The sequence below is a fragment of the Olea europaea genome, chromosome 2, assembly GCF_002742605.1.
Source record: "Olea europaea var. sylvestris chromosome 2, O_europaea_v1, whole genome shotgun sequence".
Taxonomy (NCBI): domain Eukaryota; kingdom Viridiplantae; phylum Streptophyta; class Magnoliopsida; order Lamiales; family Oleaceae; genus Olea; species Olea europaea.
Genome location: NC_036238.1, coordinates 25,677,400 through 25,702,955, shown reverse-complemented (window position 1 = coordinate 25,702,955; position 25,556 = coordinate 25,677,400). Strand labels below are relative to the sequence as shown.

The window sequence follows — 25,556 nt, the reverse complement described above, 5'->3', positions numbered from 1 at the left end:
CGAATGTTGTAGATTCTGACGGTGTCCGGTCAACCCATGGTAGCGGACCACATGGGTTGAACTCCTCTTTACCTAGCGCATCTTGCCCAACCAAGGGTTAACCCCAATTTCGCCCAGAACTTGATGAATTTTGCTAGCCATGGGTCAATTGTTTTGCCCAATATTGCCCAGAACCTTGTTTAGCCATGGGTTAAAATTTTGCCCAAGTGTGGCTCTGCCACTGGGGGAGGCGAAGAGGTTCGAGTAATACTGGGATCTAGTGGTCTAGGTGGTGGGTGGGCGGTTTGTGAGGTAGAAGACGACAATGTTGGAGGGGGCGAAAAATCACCTTGGCTGGAGAAGAGAAAATTAATGAAAAAAAGAACGTGTTTTCAATTTTCACGTTTTAAGAAACATTTTTTCAAAATGAAAAAAAGAACGCTTTTTCAATAATTTCAAAAAGACACTCAAAATATAAAACTCAAAATGAAATTCAAAACTAAAAACTCAAACATGAAGAGAACAGTACCTAAGGTTTTGGATCTCCAACTAATTTAAAATTTTAAATCTAAGTTCTACCGATAAAAATTATCAATATCAATGTCAAAATCGTAAGTGACTTCTAAATGTCTGAAGCTAGATGAAAAACTGTGAAACCACTTAAAATTATGTTGTTCTTAGACAAATGACATACCCTAACTTACCACTTTGAGATAAATGAACTATCGTGTTGCTACACAATCAGCTAATTGCACCCACCAAACCTTTTGGTAGAGGCGAAGCCAGTGCTGGGCAAGCACTTGTGCACCATTCTCCAAGAAAATCAAAAGGTGAAGTAGCTGCAACCTAACGTGCGTAATACTAGTAGTCATTAGACATACTATAGTATCCATCTAGTAACACCTGTCTAAAGCTTCAAATGAGACTTCATATCCGAAACGCAACGATTTGACTAGAAAGTTGTTCAAAACTTGTGGGGAAAAAAATTGAAGTTTTTAAGGTAAATAAGTTAACTGCAAAATTTTTATATGGTGGGGACTTTGTTTTGCTCATGAGAAGCACCTGGTTCGATTTCCCTCACCGCCACTTCCTCTTTTAATTTTTCTTAACAAAATAAAGAATAATTAAAGAATTCTATATCATTTTATTTTCACTAAACTCTATAGGAGTGCTGTATCTTGAATGGTATATTTCATTCCTTACATTATATGTAAGAGGTATGTGGTTCGATTTTTTAACATGATAAATAATAACTAAGCAATTTTATAATATTGGTTTTTGTTTTTAAAATAACAGTTTTAAAAAATTATTTGACTCAAAATATTATTTCATAATATATACTTTTATTATTAGATTTTACAATTTATTTTGTAAAATTCAAATTTTGGACAATTTAGGTACTGATCTTTATTCTTTTAGAGTTCGAAAAATAATTTTCATTTTGGGGTACAAAATAGCCCTAAAATTCAATTTTTAAAAATTGTTTTTATAATCTAATCAACACTTTACGTATAAACTTCATCTTGTTTCGTTTAAGTTCATAAAAATTTGATATATGATTCAAAAAATATATTTTATTCCTTATTATTTTGGAGATTCTTTAATATAAATTAATTAAATATTAGTAAACAATCTCACTATATTGGGTGGTAGTTTGATTACTAGATGCTCCGCCCTATCTCACTCGAGCGGTTGGATCCGTCCTTGCTTTTTGGTTAAAGACAAATGAAATAGTAAGAAAAATCTTTGTAGATATTTATGGACCCCAATAAATGTTGTCAACAGATGTCGGACCCACCCACGCAAACGTAAGCAGAAGTCCAACACGCAAGGGCACGTGGACGATCTAACAAGGACAGATCAAGGGCGTAGGAGTAGCTCAACGAGGCGGGACGAGAACGTTCGAAATCCGACGAGATGATGGTAGACCGATTGTACAATAATTACCGATCGATGTTTGTAAATGTATATGTAAAAATGTGTAAACTCTATTATGTTGCAAGATAATAAGAGAGAGTTGAGTAAAGTGTAGTTTTTTGTATTGATTCTTGCATTAGCCTTTGTATGGGGTACATGGGGAAGTATTTACAGTGTCACAAGTTAGATCGTGACCTTTGGTTCGGGGTACACGTGGCCTCATCCGGTTGAGTTACATGTCAAATTGTAGGCATCAGCCGCACCTAGCCTATTATACATTTATTGATTGGCAGAGCTCTCTCTACTAGTGACAAGACTTAACATTTACACTCATGACAAACGTCCTATCAATCAATCAAGTAAAATCTTTTTGCGAAAGATCTCTTGGGAAAGGTGTCTATGGAAGATGTTGCTTTCCGCTTCGAAAACTGTCACTTCGGCTACAGAGCTTCGACAAACAGGGCCTCGACATATGGGCTTCGGGAGCTCCTCATGAGGCAATGATAAATGGGCCTCGATGTATATGTGCCTAGGCATCTATGGACCTCGATCTGTGGGCCTCAGCTATGCAAATCACCTCGGATTGAGTGCCACATAATTCGACATGAGTTGGCTATGGGCCCCGGTGGGTTGACCAAGTGTGGGAACACGTAACAATAGTCCCACAAGTCCAAGTATAGTCATTTATGTAATGCAAGGAGTTTGATGAAGTAAAGCCAGCTAGTTAAGAGTTAAGTTGAAAGAAATTTATGAAATTTTTTGTACCCCAAATAATAGTCCCCCAAGTCCAAGTATAGATATTTATATCATGGTTGGAGTTAGAGATTTGCTGTTGCCTGAGAAGTAATGAGAATGATGAAGCCAAGGCGGTTGGGAAGCCGAACCTATGATTCTTGATGGATGAATTATGAGATAAGAGCCGAGGTGGTTGAGAAACCGAACCTACGAGGCTTGATGGCTGAATTAAGATGAAGCCGAGGTGGTAGGGAAATCAAACCTACGAGGCTTGATGGCTGAATTAAGATGAAGAAACTGAACCTACGAGGCTTGATGGCTGAATTCTGAGGCACATTGACAATAATTATTCCCCGACAGTCGTGCCAATGATTTGATGTTTTGCGCATATTTTCGAGGAAAAGTGGCTGAACCGTTACAATTTCCAAGGCGCATGCGTCGAATTAAAATCGTAATCATGAGAACAGCTGGAGCTTCTAGAAGCAGACGCGTTGGAGGAGGTGCGTGGGGGACACACTTAAATCTGAGGCATAGGTTTGAAAAATCGTCTGAATTCTACGTCTCGGATTTGATTAAGAATGAAGGGTTCAGATTGGATGGGCTTCGATCAGACGGTTGGGGTTCGTCTTGGCCCTTTATAAAAGGCGAGAGACTCTCATTGTCTTGGATTTTCTACCCTTTGCAATCCAAATTTTCTTCCAAAGCTAAGGTTTTCCAGCGTCAAAGCTCTTTATCCCCTAATTTTTCGGTAGCATTTCGTCAGCGTAGTAACCCCGTAGGTATTTTTTATAGAAAATCCCTTGTATTGTGTTCTTAGTCGTTTTCTGAAATGGAGTCCACCTCGAGTAGGGAGTTGGCCACTGTCGCATCATTCGGTCAGGGTGCTAGATACAGGGGGGACTCCGAGGTTGAGCAGTATAATATGATCGAAGAGGCAATAGATTATAGTGTGGAATGGGGGGTGTCTAAAGTCCCTTCGAACATGACAGGGAAGAGGTTGGGGGAGATTAGGGAGAGGTACTGTGTACCTCATTATGTAGAGATGTTAGTACCCGAGGCCCATGAGCGGGCCTGCTATCCGAGGCCTGGTTACGTGGTGGTGAGCGAGTAACTGTTTAAAGCAGGTATGCTTCTTCCTTTGCACCCCTTCTTTAGGGCGGTGCTGAGGAACTTCAAGCTGTCGCCGACCCAGGTTCTACCAAATGGGTGGAGCCATTTGGTCGGCTCGTACTTCCTATGGAAGGAAGTTTCACTTGGGGAGGACATGCCTCTTCACGTCTTCATGACCCTATTCTAGCCTAGGGTAATAGGTAAGGAGTCAAGGGGTGGTATTACTTGACTCCTTGGGGGCTCATGCACCATTTGTGGTGGGGCTGCCTTCTTCCATTAAGGGGTGGAAGGAGTCGTGGTTTTGGGTGAGGGGTGGGTGGTAGGCAGTGGAGGGAGACACAGCACTGGCTTGCACAGTACCGACCTAGTACTACGAAACTCGTGAGTCTCCCAGCTAAGTAGTTTGCATTCTGTATTTAAATTTATTTTTTCTCTAACTGGTGAGGCTTCGTTTGTAGATAGTAGTATGAGGTTCGAGCTGAGCAAGGAGGAGTTCGAAGTGATAGAGTACGTTTACAAGAGGCCTCTCAAGCTTCTCCACTTCGACCGAAGTCGCTACTTCCTTGATTTCGAACTGATGGCCTCCAAGGGTAAGAAGCTCCTATTCTTAGTGTATTTCTTGCTTTTCGTTCTGATGTTGATGCGTTGACATGTTCTGCAGACAAGTTCAAGAGGTGAGAGTATCCAGCCCCCGATATGGCCTCTATACTGAAGGTCACATCTACTATGAAGGCGAGGCCCTTGAAGTCGGGGTCCAGTGGTGCCAAAGAGGTTCGAGGAAGGGTCGAGCGCCTCTTTAAGGATGGCAGTTCGAGGGCTCCAGAAAAGGGGACACCTCAGAGGCCGGAGAAGGCTAAAGAGCCTGGGGGGAAGGAGAAAGTCCCCGAGGAGTCGAAGAAGAGGAAGTTGGTGCATGTCACCAGCTCGTCAGGAAAATTTGAGACCTCTGTGTCCCATGAAGGCATAGAAGTCACTCAACTAAAGCTCCTTACATCCGCCTTGAAAGCGGTAAAAATAGAAATGGTTCGACGAGCCGAGGCTAAGGAAGCAAAGGAGGAGGCTGCGAGAAGGGCAACTGAGCCGGCGGAGGAGGAGACCGCCAAACAGAGGCCTATGAAGGTACAAGGGAAGTCTCCGAGCTTCCTTGTCGGAAGGGAGGACGTTCTGGCTCCAGCATTGGTGGAGGCTCTGCCACCTGAGATCCGAAGTGCTACAAAATGCTTCTACAAATTCTAGATAGTTCGGTGGCAATTGCATGCCTCCTCATGTGACGCAACGGACTTAACAAGGGCCCTGGTGAGTCAAAGTGTGAGGACCTTTGGCCTCGCACTGGAGTGAAGGGAGGTCCTTACTAACTTTCAAACGAGGACCCAGTCCTCGGAGAAGAAGATGGCCTCCCTTATAGAGGAGTTGAAGGGGGCTAGAGCCGAAGTGGAGGAAGTGAGGGCCCAAAAACTTGAAGATGTGGCCAAGCTGGAGTCTGCCTTGACTCAAATCGAGGCACTGAAGAATGAGGTGTATGAGTCCTAGTGCGAGGTGGCCTCATTGACTAAGAAAGTGGAGGTTTCCAATCACTACCAAAAGGTGACCGCCGAAGCCTTAGAGAAGGTAAATTTGGAGCTGGTTGGGGCCCAAGATGCCTACAAGTTCTTGGAGGGCCAGATAAAGTGGTACGTTGATGATGCAACCAAGGCTGGGGAGGAGGTCCATGAGGCGTGGGAAGAGGTTGTGAAAGACTACATTGCGAACTTCCACAATATCGAAGAGTACAAGAGCTTCAACACTTACTGGAGAAATTTTGCCTATGCCGAGATGATGGAAAGGGCTGAGGAGCTTTACCCAAATCAAGACCTGTCACAGCTGAGGTCGGAGTTTGAAGATGAAATGCCTCAAACCCAGCTGATGAAGCGGTTGGAGATGAAGTGGCGGAGGCAGAAGAAGGAAGTTTTGATGCTCAAGCTGCGGAGGCCTCGGCTGTTGAGGCACCTCCACTGTCATCGCAGGCTTAGGATAATTTTCTTTTCAGTTATTTCTGATGTACTGGCCTTGGGCCCCCTGTTGTAATCTTGACTGTAAATTAATATAATATCCTTTTTCATTCAATGTTGTTTTTCTCCAAAGTACATTGGCCTCGTCAAGCAATTGAACTGAATGTTGATTGAAGAACTAAATAACTTTAACTTGTTATCTTAACTCCAATCACTTGAACAAGTAAATTGTACGCAAGCCTCACGAGCCATGAACAGTATTGGACTTAAGCAAATGAATTGTACTTAAGCTTAATAATTGTAACCTGAATGGATCCTGACTGGACCGTGTTTCAGCCGAACTAGGAATATTGTTGTCTAATTCGAAAGGTAGTTGAGTAAAACTAGTAGTGGTTGAGCTTTGCACATAAATAAGTGCATGCGCCTCCGAGTTCAAACTAGGTGTCCCAAAGATGGGACGATGGCCTCTCCTCCGAGGTGATGACGCTTTCCAACATAGTGGATGGTTCAGCCATGCTGAGATTTCTCCCAGTGGCGTTCAGCCTCGTCAAATGAAGGCAATTGCATGCGCCTTAGAGTTCGGACGAGATGGCCCAAAGATGGGACGCTAGCCTCTCCTCCGAGGTGATGACACTTCCCAACATGGTGGATGGTTCAGCCAGCTGAGGCTTCTCCTAGTGGCATTCAGTCTCGCCAAAGGAAGGCAAGTGAATGCGCCTCGGAGTTCAGACAAGGTGGTCCAAAGATGGACGCTGGCCTCTCCTCCCAGGTGATGACACTTCCCAACATGGTGGATGGTTCAGCCATGCTGAGGCTTTTCCCTTTGGCGTTTAGCCTTGCCAAAGGGAGGCAAGTGAATGTGCATCGGAGTTCAAACGAGGTGGCCTAAAGATGGGACGATGGCCTCTCCTCCGAGGTGACGACACAATGTGACGTGAATTCAATTATGGATAATTTTATTGAATCATGGAAGTTACATAAGCTAGGAAAGATCGTCCAGTGAGGTAGTACATTCATTGATAATAGATTCGAAGGTGCTCAATGTTCCATGGACAGGGTTATGCCTTGTCGTTCATATCTTCAATCCAGTAGGTCCCGAGACGGATCTCCTCTCTGATTTTATATGGACCTTCCCAATCCGGGCCCAGGAAATCGGTGCCAGGTTCCTTCGAGAAGAGGAAAACTCTCCTAAGGACTAAGTCATTGATTTGAAATGACCTCTTCTTTACCTTTGAGTTGAAGTACTCCGTCATCTTTCTTTGATATGTGCCGAGCTTCAGCTGGGCCTCATCTCTCCTTTCTTCAATAAAGTCGAGGTCGCACCTGCAAAGCTCATCGTTTGTTATCTCACTGAAATGCAGACGTCATGGAGATGGAAGTCCGACCACGATGGGGCTCATCGCCTCAGTTTTATATGCCATGAGGAAATGTGTTTCCCCTGTTGGGGTTCTCGCAGTGGTTCGAATTGCCCAAAGAACCTGTGGCAACTCATCCACCTAGGCCCCTTTTGACACATTGAGCTTCCTTTTCAAGACGTGCTTGATTGTCTTGTTCACAGCCTCAACCTGGCTATTTGCTTGTGGGTGGTGAAGCATGGAGAAGTGATTCTTGATGCCAAGTTCTTTACAAAAACTTCTGACCTTCTTGTTGTCAAACTGTCTACCATTGTCTGAGACAATCGAGTAGGGAATCCCGAACCGACATATGATATTCTTCCACAAGAACTTGGAAGTGTTGACTTCTGTAATTTTTGCCAGTGGTTCAGCTTCAACCCACTTCATGAAGTAATCAATGGCCACAATTATGAAGCTCGCACCTCCTTTGCCTTTTCGTAGAGGACCTATGAGGTCTACACCCCCACTTCGAGGAAGGCCAAGAGCTGGAGACCGCGGTCAAATCTTGCAATGGTTATCTTTGGACAGGAGAGAATCGTTGGCATTTGTCACATTTTCTTACAAACTCGAGGGTGTCCCTTTTTAAGGTAGGCCAGTAGTACCACTATCTCAGTATCTTTTGTGCCAAAGATAGACCTCCAAAGTGGTTGTCGCACACACCCTCATGGACTTCTCTTAAGATGTAGGTAGCCTCTTCTCCTCCGACGCATCGTAAGAGTGGAAAGGAGAAGCTCTTCTTATAGAGTACATCATCAATGAAGAGGAAATGGGCTAACCTCCTCCTTAGCTTGTAGGCCTTATGCTTGTCAGTGGGAAGTACCTAATCCTTGAGGTATGCCACGATGGGCTGCATCCAGGTAGGAGTCCCAGTGACCCATATTACATTGGGGGCCTTAGTTGACGGCATAAAGAGGTGTTCTATTGGAACTACTGTGAGTAGTTCGAAATCCTTGCTACTTGCAAGTTTCGAGAGTGCATCCGCATATGCGTTTTCGCCGTCGGGGATCTGGTTCAACTCAAACTTTTCAAAGGATGGGATGAGGTTCATTACCATTTTCAAGTAGGAGGCTATTGTTTTGTCCCTGGCTGAGAAGTTACCGTTGACCTGGCTAACGACCAGCTGGGAGTCACTACTGATGAGTAGCCTCTTTACTTGCATTTCTTTGGCTAACCTGAGGCCTGCGAGAAGCGCCTCGTATTCTGCTACATTGTTGGTGGCCTTGAACCCGAACCTCATCGTCGAGTTCAGCTTGTGACCTTTCGGACTGATGAGGACAACTCCGGCACCTGAGCTGACGTCCCCAGCCAACCCATCAACAAATAGGTTCCATGTTGGGGGCTGGGCTTGTTCCATGATTTCATCCACCTCAGGTAAGTTGGTGAATTCTGCCACAAAGTCAGTTAAGGCTTGGCCCTTGATGGCTGCCCCAGCCTTGAACACGAGGTCAAACTCACTTAGCTCCACCGCCCATTTCAATAATCTCCTTAAGGCATCGGGCTTTTGGAGTACCTGCCTTAGGGGAAAATTTGTCAGCACGTGGATGGTATGGGCTTGGAAGTAGGGTCTCAACTTCCTGGAGGCCATGGTCAAAGCAAGCTTCTCCATATCGAGGTAGCGGGTTTTCGACGATAGGAGTGCTTTACTTGTGTAGTAAACGGAGAGTTGGGTGGTTCCGTCTTATTGGGTTAGAACCGCACTAATGGCCTCATTGGAGACTGCTAGATACAGTTGTAGGATTTCACCGGACTTTGGTTTGGAAAGGAGAGGGGCCTACCTTAGGTGCCTTTTCAAGCCCTGGAAGGCCTCTTCACATTCCTCATTCCACTGGAACTTCTTCCCAGCTTTTAGCGCTTTGAAAAATGGGAGGCATTTATCCGTAGCCTTGGAGCGAAGCGGCTCAGCACGACCACTCGTCCAGTCAAGCTTTGCACCTCATTTGGCTTTTGGGGGGATCTCATCTTGCATAGGGCCTCAATCTTCTTAGGGTTGGCTTCAATACCACGTTGGTTGACCATGTATCCTAAGAATTTATCGGAGGTCACTCCAAAGGCGCATTTGAGGGGGTTGAGCCTCATCCTATATTTTCTCAAGATTTGGAAAGTACTGTTGAGGTACGTTATGTAGTCCCCAGCTTCCAAACTCTTTACCAACATGTCGTCTACGTAGACCTCTATTGTCTTGCCGATGAGGTCTACAAACATTTTGTTAACGAGCCTTTGATATGTTGCTCCAGCATTTTTCAACCCGAAGGACATCATCTTGTAACAGTAAAGACATCGGTCTGTGATGAAGGATGTGTGTTCCTCATCGGTCGGGTGCATGAGGATTTGATTGTAACTGGAGTATGCGTCCATGAAGCTTAATAACTCGTGCCCACTGTGGAGTCTACCAGTTGGTCAATCCTTGGAAGTGGAAAGCTGTCCTTCGAGCAAGCTCTGTTGAGGTTAGTGAAATCGATGCACACCCTCTACTTGCTATTATGTTTATTTACTAAAACTGGATTGGAGACCCACCTCGGAGAGGTGGTCTCCCTTATGAAGCCATTGTGGATGAGCTTCTGAACTTCTTCCTTCAGGGCCTCGTACCTCTCAGGATTGGGGACTGTCCGTTTTTGTCTATGCGGGACAACCTTGTGATCAATTTTCAGGTGGTGGCAACTGACCTTGGGGTCTATGCCTACCATATCCTCATGTCTCCAAGCAAAGATATCGAGGTTCCTACTTAGAAAATCCTTGAGTTTTTCTTTTGTAGTGCTAGATAACCCCTGGCCACCTTCAACAATTTGGATGGGTCTCGGGAGTCCACCGAGAAGCTCTAAAGTTCCTCAACTGGGGATACTTGAGGTTCGTATTCAATTATGCGGAGATCAATCTCATCGATTACCAATACTTCTGGATTGGGTCGTACGTCAATCATTTCGATATCTTTCAGTTCGGCAGGAGTATCACCTGGGGCATCAGCCATAACTACGTCGGCAATGATTACATGGACGTCCCGGGGCTCTACTTTTCTGATGGAGCTTAAATAATATTCTCTTGAGCCTCTTTGGTCGCCTCTCACCATTGCCACCCTATTTTCAGTCAGGAACTTCATGCATGATAGCTCCCAATTCTTTCAAGGCCAGTCTACCCAATACTCCGTGGTAGGTCAATCGGCTATCGACAACGAGGAATTTCATGAAATTCATCATGGTTTGGAGAGACTCTCCCATCTCTACCGCGAGTGTGATTTTTCCTCTCGGAGTAATGTTGTCTTCAGTAAATTCGTACAAAGGGGTGGTGGTGGATGTTAACTCATGGTCCAGTATCATCTTGTCAAGGGTGGATCCGAATAGAATGTTGACGGAGCTTCTATTGTCAACCAACATTCGTTTGAGCCCATTCCGGGCTATGACTGCTCTTACCACAGTGCATCGCAGTGGGGGTGATGAACCCCTTCAGTGTCCTCCTGGGTGAAGACAATAGGTGGAACTTGATCTCTTTGGGAGCCGTGGCCCACAATATAGCTGGTAAGCGGGGGGCGCTTGGCCTCACGGGCACAATTCCTTTTGGCGTTCCGCGTTTTACTGCCTACATAAGGGTCTCCAAAAATGGTATCCACCTCGTGAATAGGGGCCTCATTCTTAGTTTATCGATTTCTTCGATGTCTGCGCCCTTCCCTGGGCCTCTCTACAACACACTTCCTTTGTCATGGAGAGACATCCCTTTGACGTGGAGCGGCCTCTTCACGCCCATGTCGGTAATCGTACCTTGGCAGGGGCATGTTCGCCTGGGGCGATGCATTTATGTCCCTTAGGGGTTCTTGCCGGGAGCGGTGAGCGTAGTCTTGGTAATCTGCTGTGTCGTGTCCATAGGACCGATGGTATACACAGTATCTAGGTGGATTTTGATTCGACCTATTTCTAGGTCCTGAACCTCGACCTCGGCCTCTACCTCTACGGGATCCTTACGAAGTTCTCATCTGCTGGGTGTCGGTGACTGGATTGATATCCTCATATGCCAATGTAGGGACAGTGTTAAGAGTGGTGATGGCCAGTGCTTACCCAAAACTCTCATTACCAACTTGGTTCATTTGATAGTCCATCAAGTGGGAGGTCGGCCCTCTAGCACGCTGCCTTTGAGGAGGTGGGAAGCCTCTATTTGCCCTCTTCCTATGCTCAATTAATTTTTCATTGATGATTTCCCGTTTCATCATCTCGAGTAGGCATCATAGGTGGTGGAATCTTGATTTTGCACGTCCCTCCTAAGCAGGGTGTTCATGTTCAGACCTCCTCTCAATGCGGATAACGCCTCACGATCGGTGAGTTGCACACAATATGTCATCTCATCAGTGAAACGTGATAGGAAGCTCTTTAGGGACTCCCCATGTGCCTGTCTCATGTCTTGGAGACGTTGGATGGGAGCCTCTCCCTCTTTGCTCACAGCAAACCTCTTCAAGAATGTCGTCTTGAATTCAGGCCAACTTCTTATACTCCCAAGTGGTAACCTACTATACCAAATTTCAGCTGCTCCGCTAAGTGTTAAGTGGAAAGCTCTGCATTTCACAGCTGGGGTGGTGCTCCTTAGGCTCATGTGAGTTTTGTAAGCATTCAGATGCTTCTTTGGGTCGCCTCTTCCGTCATACTTTGGTATCTTTGGCATAACATAGTGGTTCAGGACATGGGCGCTCCTTAGTTCCCTTGAGAATGACAAGTTTTCATCATCATCGTCCAAATCACAGGACCTCTGCTACTCATCAGAATCATTTTCTTCAGCCTCATACCTCGGTGGTTGGTGAGAGGTTCTGGGACGATTCCTTGCCTCTTCCTCCCTCCTTTGGCTCCTATTTCTAGGCGGAGCAACAGGGGGGTATTTTCATACCTTTCCTTCGGTTGTTGAGGCATTGGAGGTGGAGGCGATGGCCTTATCCAAGGCTCGTGATCCTATTGTTGTCTGAGCTTCATTCAGCGGGGCTAATTCTGTCAAATACACTACCTGACCTCATATGTCTTTGCTCTTGCTCATACGGAGGTGGAAAGTTATCATGGTGAAAAGGGGCCTCGATAGGTCGGTCGGAAGCGTAGTTGGAGTGTCAACTTCTACTTCCCTTTCAAATGGGCTTACACCTCAGCTATAGTCTGGCGAGGTAACCCTATGGCTTTGAACTTCATCTTCTTGCTAGTATTGCCCTTGAGGGATGTATGGAGGAGGCCATAAGTTCCCTCATAGCCATGTTTTGGCTAGCAATGTCCCTCATGTTAGCTGCCATGGCGACCATTTCTCTTAACAATATGGCAGTCACACGCATTCCACCTCTTCGGTGGTTGTGATGGGGTCTATGTCGAGCTGCTGGGGCTACTGCTTGAGGGGACACATTAGCATTTTCTCTTACCCTCCTGGGGAGTGTATTTTCGTTTGAACTCATTTTCTTTGTGTCTTACCCTTCAGATTTTTGCTAAGTCGTGGGGCTTCCTCTTGTTCTTTTTTAAGAACAAATCATTTTTCAAGGGGGATGCCCAAATGTTCTTCTTTAACAAGCTTTCACCACAAGGTTGTTTGTGGTTATGGTATAGTTTCCCACAGACGGCGCCAATCTGTTGACCCCAATAAATGTTGCCAACAGATACCGGACCCACTTGCGCACACGTGAGCAGAAGTCCAACACACAAGGACACGTGGACGATCTAACAAGGACAGATCAAGGGCGTGGGAGTAGCTCAACGACGCTGGATCAGAACGTTTGGAATCCCGCAAGATGATGGTAGACCGATTGTACAATAATTACCGATCGATGTTTGTAAATGTATATGTAAAAATGTGCAAACTCGTATTATGTTGCAAGATAATAAGAGAGAGTTGAGTAAAGTGCAGTTTTTTGTATTGATTCTTACATTAGCCTTTGTATGGGGTATATGGGGAAGTATTTATAGTGTCACAAGTTAGATTGTGACCTTTGGTTCGGGGTACACGTGGCCTCATCCGGTTGAGTTACATGTCAAATTGTAGACATCAGCCGCACCTAGCCTGTTATACAATTATTGATTGGCAGAGCCGCCTCTACTAGTGACAAGACTTAACATTTACACTCATGACAAACGTCTTATCAATTATTCAAGTAAGATCTTTGTGCAGAAGATCTCTTGGGAGAGATATCTATGGGAGATGTTGCTTTGCGCTTCGGAAACTGTCACTTCAGCTACAGAGCTTCGGCAAACAGGGTCTCGGCATATGGACTTCGGGAGCTCCTCATGAGGCAATGATAAATGGGCCTCGATGTATATGTGCTTAGGCATTTGTGGACCTCGGTTTGTGGGCCTCGGCTATGCAAATCACCTCGGATTGAGTTCCACGTGGTTCAGCATGAGTTGACTGTGGGCCCTGGTGGGTTGCCCAAGTGTGCGAACACGTAACAATATTAATGATGGTTTAGAGAGAGTGATATAATAATTATGACAATGAAATTAACCATGAAAAGGTGATTGGTTTGCCAGGTTAGACTTTTACTCTTAATAAGAATTAATTCATTGACTATAAGAGAGTGCTACTTTACGTGCTTTCCGCAAATTAACATTTTTTTGTTTGATTAATGTGAATATATATCAATCATAAGACGAGTAAAACTATATTGGGCATCCCCAAGCAACGAATATCAAAAAATGCATCAAAAATTACAAATTAAAAACCAATCGTTTAAGTTTCAAGTTGAGTTAAAACATAAAGATACATTGTAAACATTACCTTGTACACGTGTTTTGATCCTTTCAATAATTCTATCCACATGCGGTCGTAGAATCTCAAAGATCTTCCTGTTCCTAGCTATCCATATTTGATAGATGGTATATGCAAGAGCAATCCTCTTTGCCTCGCTATGCCAAGATGTCCTGCATACCTCCTTTTTTATTCAATTTAATGTGCTGCCAATTGTCGTCATTCAGCGTGTAATCCCTAGCCATGCTCTAACGTAGCCCCAGATGGATGAATTGAATGAATATTGGAAGAATAGGTGCTGGCCAGATTCCTCATGTGATCCTCAGTATACACAATTTCTATTGATATCAAGATGCAATAGTTTACCTTTGGCTAGGAGCTTTGATTGGGCGCTTATCCGCAAGATGAATGAATGTTTAGGAATAATGCAATAATTCCAAACATCCCCAGCTCAAGCCTTCTTGTTCCCTGTCTGTATGAAGAAATCATATGTGTGTGAGCTGTTCAAGTTACCTCCAACAACCTACTTCGATAATCAGTCCGAAGTAGCTTGAGCAATTCTTTCAGGCTGGCCAATTCTGTCCCTGGTCAGTTTTCTAAGCAACGGGGAGTCACCTTTTCTTGATGGAAAGTCCCAGATTGTTGTCCCTTTCAAGTAAACATGATTGATCCAGTGAATCCTTCTTCTTATGGATGTTCCAAAGTGATTTTGTAAGCAAGACAAAATTCTAGCATTTGATGTCTCCAAATTCAAGGCTCCCTCACTTTTTGAAAGGCAAACATTCGTTTATGCTACCAACAACATTTTAGATCCCTAAAGAAAATTTCGGTAAAGTGTAATAATTCTAGAAAGTAACTGTAGGTAGGATTGAAAAGATAGACAACCAAAAATATTCAACACTTTTAAGCACGGATCTCACATGTTTCGCTCTCCCAGCATAAGACACCGATGAGCTTGTCCATGAACAAACAGATACTGAAATTTTGTCCATAAATGGAGCATAAGAGCTGACTTTGAGTTTTATGGCTGCAAGTGGAATGCCCAAGTAACGGAATGGTATTGAACCCTCGGTATATTTGCTAACTTTTAGATGTTCTCTGACTGTTGCCCCATGAATTTCAATTGTATATAGGTTAGATTTGGCTGTACTCATCTTTAGTCCCTAAGTATGCCCAAAGTAAGATAGACAATCCATCAAGATGGCACAAAAGTTACATCTGCTCTAGCATAAAGCATCAAGTCTTCCGCAAATGCCAAGCGTGTAATCTTTAGGGGGCCACATTTTGGATAATAGTAGAAATCGCTATTCTCGGTTGCTTCCTTTAACTTCCTTGAAAACTATTCAAAGATAACACAAACAAAAAAAAAAGAGAAATAGGATTACCTTGCCGAAGGCCCTTTTTCGCTTTAATAAACCCATGTAAGTCACCATTTAGTGCAATGGAGTATGAAGGTGTAGTAATGCAATCCATCACCGAATCAATGAATATTCTAAGGAATTCCAACCCTTCAAGAACGGATCTAAGAAAGTCCTAATTGACCGAATCATATGCCTTCCTTAGATCAATCTTAAGTAGGCATCTAGGAGCAACCCTTTTACGGTCATATTGCCTCAAGTTCTTGAGCAAGATGATTATTTTCAATCATATTACGCCCCTTCACAAATGCAGCTTGTGCTTGATCCACAATAGTATCGAGAATATGCTGCAAGAGAGAAGCAAGAATCTTGGTTATAACTTTGTAAAACACATTGCAGCAAGCAATCAGTCGATAGTCCCTAATAGTAGGTGAATGAGTAGCCTTTGGTACCACTGTAATGACAGTGTTAGTGGTTTGCTTAAGTAAAGACCTTGAGGAGAAAAATTCTTCAATCGAATCCATGATATCACTCCCAAAAATCTCACAAAACTTTTAAAGAAACATGACAAATAACCATTCAGCCCCGGGATTTGTCATCTCCTATACCAAATAGTGTTTCTTTAATCTCTTGCCTCGAAATGTCCTGTACAAGGTCTTGTGCTTGTTCCAATGAAACTAGCGGACCATTCTGCAATATACCAATATCAAAAGGTTGTAGCGTGCTGCTCGTGCCCAGCAAATCAGCATAAAACTTTGTGAATTTAGTTACTTGATCTTGCAATGTAGTGTAAGCTCCGTCCCTGCAATATAGTTACTTTTCGTGCTCTTCTTGACCACCAAGTGAAAGAACTCGAAGCATTTGTCACTATATTTCAAGTACTCACATTTAACATTTTGGTAATAAAAGCTCCTTTCTGTTTCACCTAAGTCCCTGGCTTGTTTTCTCAATCGAGCCACCTTACACTGAAGTTGAGAATTAGTTATATCATCATGTAATTCCATCCTGCTGACTTTAGTTCCCTTGCGGCAGATTCAACTCTAGCAAAAATATGTCCAAGGTATTTGTCATTAAGCCTCTTAAGGACCCCTTTGAGACTTTACAGCTTCTTGCAACTCCCTACTGCTTTGAACTAAGTCGTGGAAGTCCATACGATTAGTCTATATGTTGAAGAATCGAAATGATTTTCTCTTACTCCCATCTTGTCCAAAAAGTGAGACAATACATGGACAGTGATCGGATAGGCATCCCGATGGTTGAAAATCTGAAAGAACGGATCCAAGATCCCCTTGGCTTGTGGTTTATATTTCTTCTTGATTTCGATTCTTTATTTTTTTATTCGATGGTATCAAAAAACTTCCCTTTTGCTTTTCATTAATCTTTTCATTTTGATTTTCATTACTATTTTCATTTCTATTCAAATTTAAAAAAGTAATTTGCTTGGTATAAACCAAGATTTCGTTTTATATGTATTATAAAATAACAAAAATTCAGGGATATTGAGTCCAGCTTGCCCCCATTCATCATTCACTACAGCTCTATCAATCTTACTCCAGACCGAGTTATTGGTCCATGTATAAAAGCATCCTATGGACCTTACATCCGTAAGACCAACTTGTAGATAGCAATCCTCAAAATCCTTCAACTCATATGGGGTATTGCCTGCTCATTGCACTTTACTTCACTCTTAAGAACATTTACACATAACTAGATAGTGAATGACTTGAGAACTAGTCTCCATAACTTCAATCTCATCTTTGAAGGATTCCACAAAATCAAAATCCGACTAGCATGGTGCGTAGAGAAATTATTTGCTTGTAAAAACTCAATGAATGTAATAAATAATAATAATAATAATAATATTGTTGAATAATAATTTTAATGTGGTACAAGAAGTTGTAATTTGGCGGAGATTGTATAGCAATTTTGAGATGATATTACAGTGGATTAAGTTGGATAAAATGACAATCAGTCATAAAACAGAATATGGAGGTGAAGTCAGAAAGGTATAATTAAGTCGAGGATAGTGTAAATGTTTAGCTCAAGATTGTTTGAGAATAGTTGAAATGAAATAAACTTCAGCAAATCGACGATCCATCCATGAACATATCCTTTACAAGATGAAGTTCTTTTCAATGACAAAACATTTGCCATACATAGCAACAAAGTAGAAAAGTCCATCTTTCTATATCAGCTTCGACTTGACAAGATAGACCGATCAGGGGCGCTCACGAATAAGTCATTACAAGATTCGGAAATGACATCTGCAAGAAAATATCCAACTATTTGAGAGTTAATTGGAATTAAAAAAAAAAAAAAAAAAAAAACCCCTAACCCCCCCCCCCCCCCCCCCAACAAAAAAAAAAAAAGTATAATATTATTCATAGCGACTACAATAATCATAATCGTCTTATGCTACATCCTATAATCATCTTATGCTACATCCTATGAGTTATGATTTTGATAATTAAAAAAAAAAAAAATCAATCAGATGGATTTTCATATTAATAATGAAACAATCACAAATAATGAAATAACATTATTCCCCCCAAAAAAATAATAATAATAATAAAATAAAAATTAGTGTGAGAGTTTAAGGACGAGTATCAGTTGAAATATGATTCACAAGGATACAGTACACGCAGGCGATGGTGGACAGACACAAGTGCAAGTAAAAGCACGCGTTGATATAAGAGGTGCCTATGATTGATCAACCAAAATGGACTTCATTAATTTTATGTATATATCTCACTCTAATGTTAAGGAAGGCAATTCATAAAATCAAATGACAACAAAAATGGTATTAGATGTTGTCCATTTTACGACACTTGGTCATCTTGAAGGCATTTGGTGTCATATTATAATTAAGAAATATTGTTTCCAAACTATCCTCGAGAATTATCAAGCAGTCGAGCATAATAGAGATTTATTGACTAATTGAAAGATAGTCTCAAACAAGAGCTAAAAAAATAAAATACAATGAAAGTGTAACGTACCCCAATAGGCCATGACCTGACCAAGACCTGGGTTTCACGGTCAAATTTATCAAAGCACCTTGCCTCATAATCACCACGGGCATTGCATGGCCTTGATTTATCTGAGCTTCAGCAGCAAGCCTCTGTAACAAGTTCTCACCTATTTCCACATTCCCAAATTTTACAATCTGATCTCCAAGCTGTAAGCCATCTGTTGCTGCTGGAGACCCCTCTGTAATTTCATCAACCATTGCGAAGGGTCTGCTAGAGGCAACAACTACCTCCATGTCCATACTGTTACTACCTCCAGCAATAGGATTGCCAAAAGACGAAGATGTGCCCAGATTATCGCCTTCTTGAGTATTTAATCCTGCAACCACACCTAGAGAAATTAAGATAATGCTTTAACTTGCATAGAGTAGTGTGTTACACTAATTCATTATAAAATTGAAAAATCAGATCATAAATAGCTGATGACAGAGCCATAAATTGTATTTTACACATCATTCATAAGCAATCAAAGTGCAACTCCGTTGGTGTACAAGTGGAACCAGCAAAAAGCAGAACAAGCCACATGATTTCATTGAACCATGAGCTTCAAAAGGGAAAGCAAGGATCAGTCCCCCTACTGATAGAACTGGAGCAGCATAAAACTACCCAAGAACCAGAAGGTATGATGTACACAGGACAGACAAACTACATTTAAGACTTAGATTCAGAAAACTTATAATATTCATTGAGACCAAAATAAAATGGTTGAGAAATTCTCTCACTGTAGAAACTACAGACACAAAAAAAGGGCAGATTAGAGATCTTAATTCTTATCTTAGGACCAGAAATTAATTTGTAGAGGAATACTTGGTGAGGCAAACAATAAATCATGAGCCTCTATTACTTGTCATGCATGCAAAAAATTTCAAATAAGTGCAATCAGTGTGAAGTTAATATCTGAATTACTCACCTGGATCTTTGATGGAATCACTAATTGGAGCAAGCTTAGCAGAATGTAAAACTTGAATTTTTTGATTTATTTTCTCTGTAGTATCCTCATAATCATTACGCAGCTCTGAAGCAATAATAAAGTGAGTAAAGACATGGGCTTGCATACAGTTATGGTATTTGCTGCAACAGTCAGATTTTCAATGATTTCTAAATTTACATAATCACATACATTCAAGATCACAATTTATAAACAAAACTATAGAGAATGTTCGTATATACATATATGTGGATTATATGTCGATTATTTAGATAACTAAAGCAACTATGCCTCTTGTTTGCCATATTACCATGTGAACAAGAGGTATTTATAAAATGAGCACATGGAGATAATGAATTATGCCAGTTTTTGAAAATCCATGCAAAAACAAAAACAAGGAAAGATGATTCATTTAACGAAAGTGATGCTTTTTAAAACAATTGTATCTGAGCAGAAACAGAACATACACATATCTGTACACAAGTGTGTGAGAAAATATTTAACTGGTTCATCAACAGAACCATATTGTTTCCGTCCGCATAATGCTGCATTTTTTCAGACAGAAAGAAAATACCTAAATTCCTCGGTTGCCCATTGATAAAAAATCTCCACTTCATCACAAATATTGTGAGAAAAACAGCTAAACAAGTACATTCATTTCCTTCAAAATACAAAAGTTATTAGCGTTCTTTTGGTGATTACTTAGAGTCAACTGTGACACAAAAAACAAAAATAAAGTAATATTTTCCCAAATGCATCAGACAATAATAAATATATTCTGAAAAATAACAACTGCAAAGGAAGCTGCAAACAGGTAGAAAGATAAGCTAACTAAAGTTAAAGAATAAGAAGATGTCACGATAGCAACTCACATAATAATAACAACTAATTTTATGGAATAAAACGAAGGGATAATTAGCAAAGTACCAGAAAGTCTTTGGCGATCCGCTCGTACTGCCGGAATATCAATATCTGCCCTCGGAAACCCCTGCACATCAACAAATTACCGAAAACGAATCACTCAGCCTGTATGTTTGAATACTGATAAAATATAACGAAACTACACTGAGAGAGAAAAGAATTAAAGGTTAAAATATGTAATTACCTCAGAATCGAGGAGATTTCCAGAGAGGCCAGGGCCGCCGGACTGGCAGAGGCGCTGGATGATTACATTCATCTCCGCCTCAATTCCACTTCTTTTCTCCATCAGATTCATCGCATCTGCTTTCAAATTCGCACCCACCATCTTCTAATTAATTCAGATTGTTCTTTCAAATCTTTATAATCACCTGCTAGTACAGAGAAGCTGCTGCTAGGGTTTGCCGAAATGTAGAAGAGATTATTGCCACCGTTTTCCATTTTTTTTAGTCGCCACCTTTGTAAAAAGAGGTAATTATGCTAAACGTCCTCCATCTTTATGTTAATTTTGTACTTATATTCAAATTATTTTTCTTTACATTTTTATCTTCTATCTTTCATTAATTATCTCATATTTTTATCTTTTTATTTCTGACTGCAAAAAAAATTTTTCATTTTGCAATATTGAATTACAATAATATGTGTATAGCAATTTTAAGGTGATTTTTGCGATAATTTTGTGTGTTGTGTGTGGAAACTATAGAGTTTCGAAATCAAAACATATTTGAGAATTTGGTTAAACCAAATAGAATAATCAATTGAACCGAGCATGTTCAATTTGGATTGACTTATATGTGTGTGTGTGTGTGTACATGCGTATATACGTGTATATGTATGATTATAAGTTGGCCTGAAAACTGAACCAACCACTCATCATGCCCACCCTAGGTTAAATCCTCTAAGAGGATTGGATATTGTGTATCTTGCCATGTGATCATTATAATATTAATAAGTGTTTGTTGAGAATTAAAATTAGATTTTTTATAGACATTTTTGAAATGTGTGATTAAAAATTTTTAAGACTCGTGAAATATATAGTTAAAATTTAGGCCATGTTTGAGCCCCATTATTTCTTCATTAAAATGAAAATATGACCGTTATCCATTAAAATGAAAGACTCATGAAATATATAGTTAAAACAAAACTTGTTAAATTCAATTTTTCTACTCTTTTAACCATTTTCAAAATGGGGTACTTTTAAATTTGACCCAGTTAAAGGTTCAAAATTTCACTTTGACTTTGAAAATCATGAATATTATCACATTGACCTCTTGAATGGTAAAAACCAAAGATGTCATTAAATTTATTATACAATTACAAAACAATGTATTGTTGACAGAGCTTTACTACTCTTTTAATTAATAATTGAAAACCAAACACTTCCCCACTTATAAAACTTCAAAACGAGCTTTCAAGACAGAAAAAACTCTCATCTTTCATCTACTTGAACCTCAACATTTCAAAAAAGTTCAAACGCTGAAGCTGATTTTTTTTTCATATCAATTACTTCAAATCGTTAAGTATATTAACACATGTTTAATTTCGTTTTCAATAAATTAGTATACGTTTGAATAGAGAAATTTTATTTCGACGTAGTAATAGTTAGTATAAATTTTTTTAAACAGATCTTACCTATAAAAAATTAAAAAAATTTGAACAGATCTATAATTTTTTTCTTTAGAACCGTAGAGAAAAAAATTCGTGCGCAAAACAGCCAAACAGTCGGCTGACTGTTGGCTGTTAAACAGCCGACTGTCAGCTGTTTAACAGCCGATGGTTTGGCTGTTTAACAGCCAATTGTCTGTTGACAGTCGACTATTGACACTGATTTTTTCTTATAATTATGAAGTTGATTAAATCTATTTCCTCATGCAGATATGATAATCTCCGTCTGTTATTTCGGTGATTTCGAATTAAATGAAAATAATCGGTGGGAATGGAGATGGATGAGTGACATATGTGGTTGTATTGCAATTCTCATAACAGATAGTACATCATACTCAGAAATGTAATACAATTTGCAAAATAAGCTGAATGTCGATCAATCTCAATACGATATGCAATTGAGATATCTATTCAATGGTTATGGGGATTCATCCATTCCGATGCCACCGGTATTTGTTACTAATGATGTCGAATTGAATTGTCTATTAGAATTGAATAAAATGCATTGAACTCCGACTGTTTTTGGTGTGACTTTAATTAAGAAGGATGTTATCAAAGGTGAACGCGAAGATCCAGATAGGGCGGATAACAATGATCGAGGTTTTTGGGAGATGGTGGAGATACTTCCTGCGGATGATATGGTTATTCCTAAGACAGTTGCTTCTGATCGTGATGCCGCCGTTACGCGCAGAATTCCGTCGACGGTTGAAGACAATGAGAATATAAACGAGTTTACAAATGAGAATTTGATTGTTTTATCCCGACAGAGACATGAGTCAGGTGGGAGCTCACAGGTTGGAACAAGTAGACCGTCCTCCAATTCTTCCCGTGTGGCTCCCGATGTGAGGACTTGTATGTCGAGCAACTGCTTGAAACCAAGAAAGATTTGCAGGAAGCTGTGCACCTGCTGGCATTAAAATATAACTTTGAGTTCAAGGTAAAGAAATCAAACAAGTCATTGTTGACAGTTGCCTGCGTCGAAGACAGTTGCAACTGGCACTTGAGAGCAACTAAGATGGACACGAATGAGTATTTCGTAATTCGTAAGTATTCACAGGAACATACTTACAAAGTGGAAATACTTTGAAACGATCACAGGCAAGCTCGAGCATGGTTTATTGGTCGACAGATAATGCACAAGTATCAGGACCCACGGACGATCTACAGACCTTCAGACATCATTAACGACGTCCGTCGAGAATATGGAGTGGTCATGAGCTACTAGAAAGCCTGGAAAGCTAAAGAATGTGCGTTGGAGGATTTAATGGGATCGGCTGAGGAGAGCTATGCTAAATTGGCCAGGTATTGCCATAACATGGGAACAACTACTCCTGGCACGACATTTTTTATTGAGACGGGGGCAATAATTATTTTAAGTATTTTTTCCTGGCTCTCGGACAATGTATTCGGGGTTTTCAAAATGCAATGCGACCCGTAATTCTTGTTGATGGTACAACTCTAAAAGCTAAATATCAAGGCAAATTAATTATTGCTACATGTCAAAATGCCAACATCCAAATTTACCCTATGACATTCGGCATAGTCAACACCGAGAATGATCTGTCCATGCGTTGGTTCTTTTCGAAACTGAGGAAAGTGATCGGGGAAGTCTAAGACCTTGCCTTTGTAATCGATCGGGGACAGTCTATAATAAACGGTATTACTGAAGTTTTTTCAGAGACACGTCACGGGTATTGCATGTACCATATACAGGGTAATTTGAAGACTAGGTATCGGGGCAAAGGCATTGTTTCATTGTTCAGGAGAGCAACCGAAGCTTACAGTGCTGAAGAGTGTAATAAGTTTATGTTCAAGATAGGAAGTAAATCATTATCGGCGTTGGAGTATCTGACGAACATGGAGATCGAATATTGGGCGCGGTCATACTTTTCAGGACGTCGATACAACGTGATAACGTCGAATAATGCGGAGTCTCTCAATGCATTGTTTAAGAAAGATCGAGAGTTATCAATTCTCGCAATGATAGAGAACATTCGTAACAATCTGTAACAGTGGTTTCATGACCGACGTGCAGCATCACAGAGTTGGACTAGCGTGCTGGCCCCAACTCAAGAGGAGAAACTCTTTAAGGTGGGAAAGGTTGCGAGAAAGTTGAATGTGAAAACACTAGACGAGTTCCGCTTCTTCATGCAATGTGCACGTAATACGGCATATATGGTGGAATTGACTGATAACACGAGCACTTGTACGAGATTTCAGTTGGAGAGTTTTCCATGTGAGCATGCAGTTGCGGTGGCCGTGTATCGAGGCTTTGCAGAACATTATGCTTTTTGTATTATACGACTGAGTCTTGGAGAACAGCATATGCTGAGACTATATTTCCTCTACTGAATGAAATCGAGTGGGAAGTTTCCGAGCACATTCTCCAGTTTTATGACTTGTTGCCATCAGCAGTTGAACCGTGTGGTTCTGGACGTCCAAGTACATCTAGAATACCATCTACCGGAGAGTTTCCTCGATCGCGTAGGTGTGGCAGGTGTAGAGTCATAGAGCATCCTCGACAATTTTGTACCAGTCAAATTCCCCCAAATGACAATTAGACAGGTACGTTAAATGAATAATATTTCCATTTACTTTATAAATCCAGTCAGACGGGCACACAAATCATCATTGTGTGTCGGAGATACACGGGGGACGTGTCTGGACGAGGGAGAAGAAGATACCCTCGGCAGTGGCGATGCTAATGGTGGCGGCTATGCCCTCAGTGGAGGCGATGCTAATGGCAGCGATGATGCTTTTGGCAGAGGTGATGTTAATGGTGGCGACGATACTCTCGGCGGAGGTGATCGTCGATCAGCTGGACCGCCCTCCTACATAAATAACATTAAAAATTATTCAATAAATATATACGTCGACGATATTCAATAAATTATATTTAATTCACATACCCAATCTCGGTCCAAACTCGGATCAGACATTTCCTCGTCTTCAGTGTGAGGAACGCCTACATCCCGCACAAGACTCCGAGTCTCCTCTTCCATCGACGCTCGTCAACTCGGGTATGACTTCAAGATGACATATTAACATTTCAACTAGTCAACGATCATATAAACAGATTTAAACTACGTATAATATAAATCACAAATGCATAATATTTACCTGAGGATCGTCAAAGATGGCCGATATCTGTTTCCCAGTTGGACATCTCTTCGCTCGTGACGATCTCCAATGATGCATCCGAGGGTATCGTGTCTCCCCTTCGCTTCGCACGAAGCGGTCCCCCAGTGCAAGGACTGTCTCATATACCCAAATCTGTAACACATAAACTTATTATGCATAAATGTAATATACTGAAACTTTAACTTTAATTATACTAAACATTTACCTGCACCGCTAAGGGCAATCCATATGTATCGTATTTACGCATTGATCCCCTCGACCTCGAGTGTAATCTAATGAAGACATGTACGGTGTTTTCGTAGCATCTCCGGCCCCGTGGATAGTTGATGAACACATCAATGTCGTCAACAACTTCCAAATGAAAAATGTCGATGGCAGTCTTCTTGTGATGATACCTCATTACACTCTCGTAGATTTAGACTAGCCCAAGCTTCAATCTATCTAGCATCTTATTGCACCCCTTGATCGCGACCATCAACTCGGGTAGATGCGCCGACCCATGTCCCTGGAAGTACGTTTCGTACATCCTATTGCTTCTCTCAATGGCTGCATTGTCGCCCGTAATTCTCAGTCCAATGATCAAGCTAAACTCATATATCGAGAAATTGACGACCTACCCCGAGGTCGAAGTGGAGGGAATCGCCGTCGACTGGCTTCAAAAGCCGACATATAAGTGCATCGATGATCTGTCCTGAGTACTGCACCTCTCG

General features: G+C 41.4%; 2 protein-coding genes across 3 annotated transcripts; both read right to left on the bottom strand.

The window, feature by feature from the left end:
* Positions 1-14,203: 14,203 nt before the first annotated feature.
* LOC111374445 lies at positions 14,204-15,243 on the bottom strand. Its single transcript, XM_022997120.1, has 5 exons — positions 15,196-15,243; positions 15,027-15,149; positions 14,731-14,973; positions 14,426-14,538; positions 14,204-14,282 (listed from the first exon to the last, which is right to left on the bottom strand). The coding sequence occupies exons 1-5, from the start codon at positions 15,241-15,243 to the stop codon at positions 14,204-14,206; spliced, it is 606 nt and encodes a 201-aa protein (XP_022852888.1).
* Positions 15,244-17,064: 1,821 nt separating this feature from the next.
* On the bottom strand, positions 17,065-20,491 carry LOC111368232 (26S proteasome non-ATPase regulatory subunit 9). Of its 2 annotated transcripts, none has more exons than XM_022989481.1 (5): positions 20,228-20,491; positions 20,050-20,110; positions 19,105-19,209; positions 18,165-18,525; positions 17,065-17,432 (listed from the first exon to the last, which is right to left on the bottom strand). In XM_022989481.1, exons 1-5 carry the CDS (start codon positions 20,366-20,368, stop codon positions 17,411-17,413), a joined length of 690 nt encoding a protein of 229 aa, XP_022845249.1. In that variant the 5' UTR covers positions 20,369-20,491; the 3' UTR covers positions 17,065-17,410. The 2 variants fall into 2 exon arrangements, with proteins under 2 accessions (XP_022845249.1, XP_022845253.1); XM_022989485.1 differs by having other exon boundaries at positions 17,162-17,432; positions 18,165-18,513; positions 20,228-20,490.
* Between the last annotated feature and the right edge of the window lie 5,065 nt (positions 20,492-25,556).

Coding starts and splice junctions, on each gene's coding strand:
- LOC111374445 (XM_022997120.1), bottom strand. CDS start 15,243: ATGGTGACTTACATGGGTTTATTAAAGCGAAAAAGGGCCTTCGGCAAG. Junction 15,150..15,195: donor GAAAAAGGGCCTTCGGCAAG/GTAATCCTATTT, acceptor ATCTTTGAATAG/TTTTCAAGGAAGTTAAAGGA. Junction 14,283..14,425: donor GGACTTTCCATCAAGAAAAG/GTGACTCCCCGT, acceptor TTCTTCATACAG/ACAGGGAACAAGAAGGCTTG.
- LOC111368232 (XM_022989481.1), bottom strand. CDS start 20,368: ATGGTGGGTGCGAATTTGAAAGCAGATGCGATGAATCTGATGGAGAAA. Junction 18,526..19,104: donor TGATTCCATCAAAGATCCAG/GTGAGTAATTCA, acceptor TAATTTCTCTAG/GTGTGGTTGCAGGATTAAAT. Junction 17,433..18,164: donor TCAGGTCATGGCCTATTGGG/GTACGTTACACT, acceptor ATTTTCTTGCAG/ATGTCATTTCCGAATCTTGT.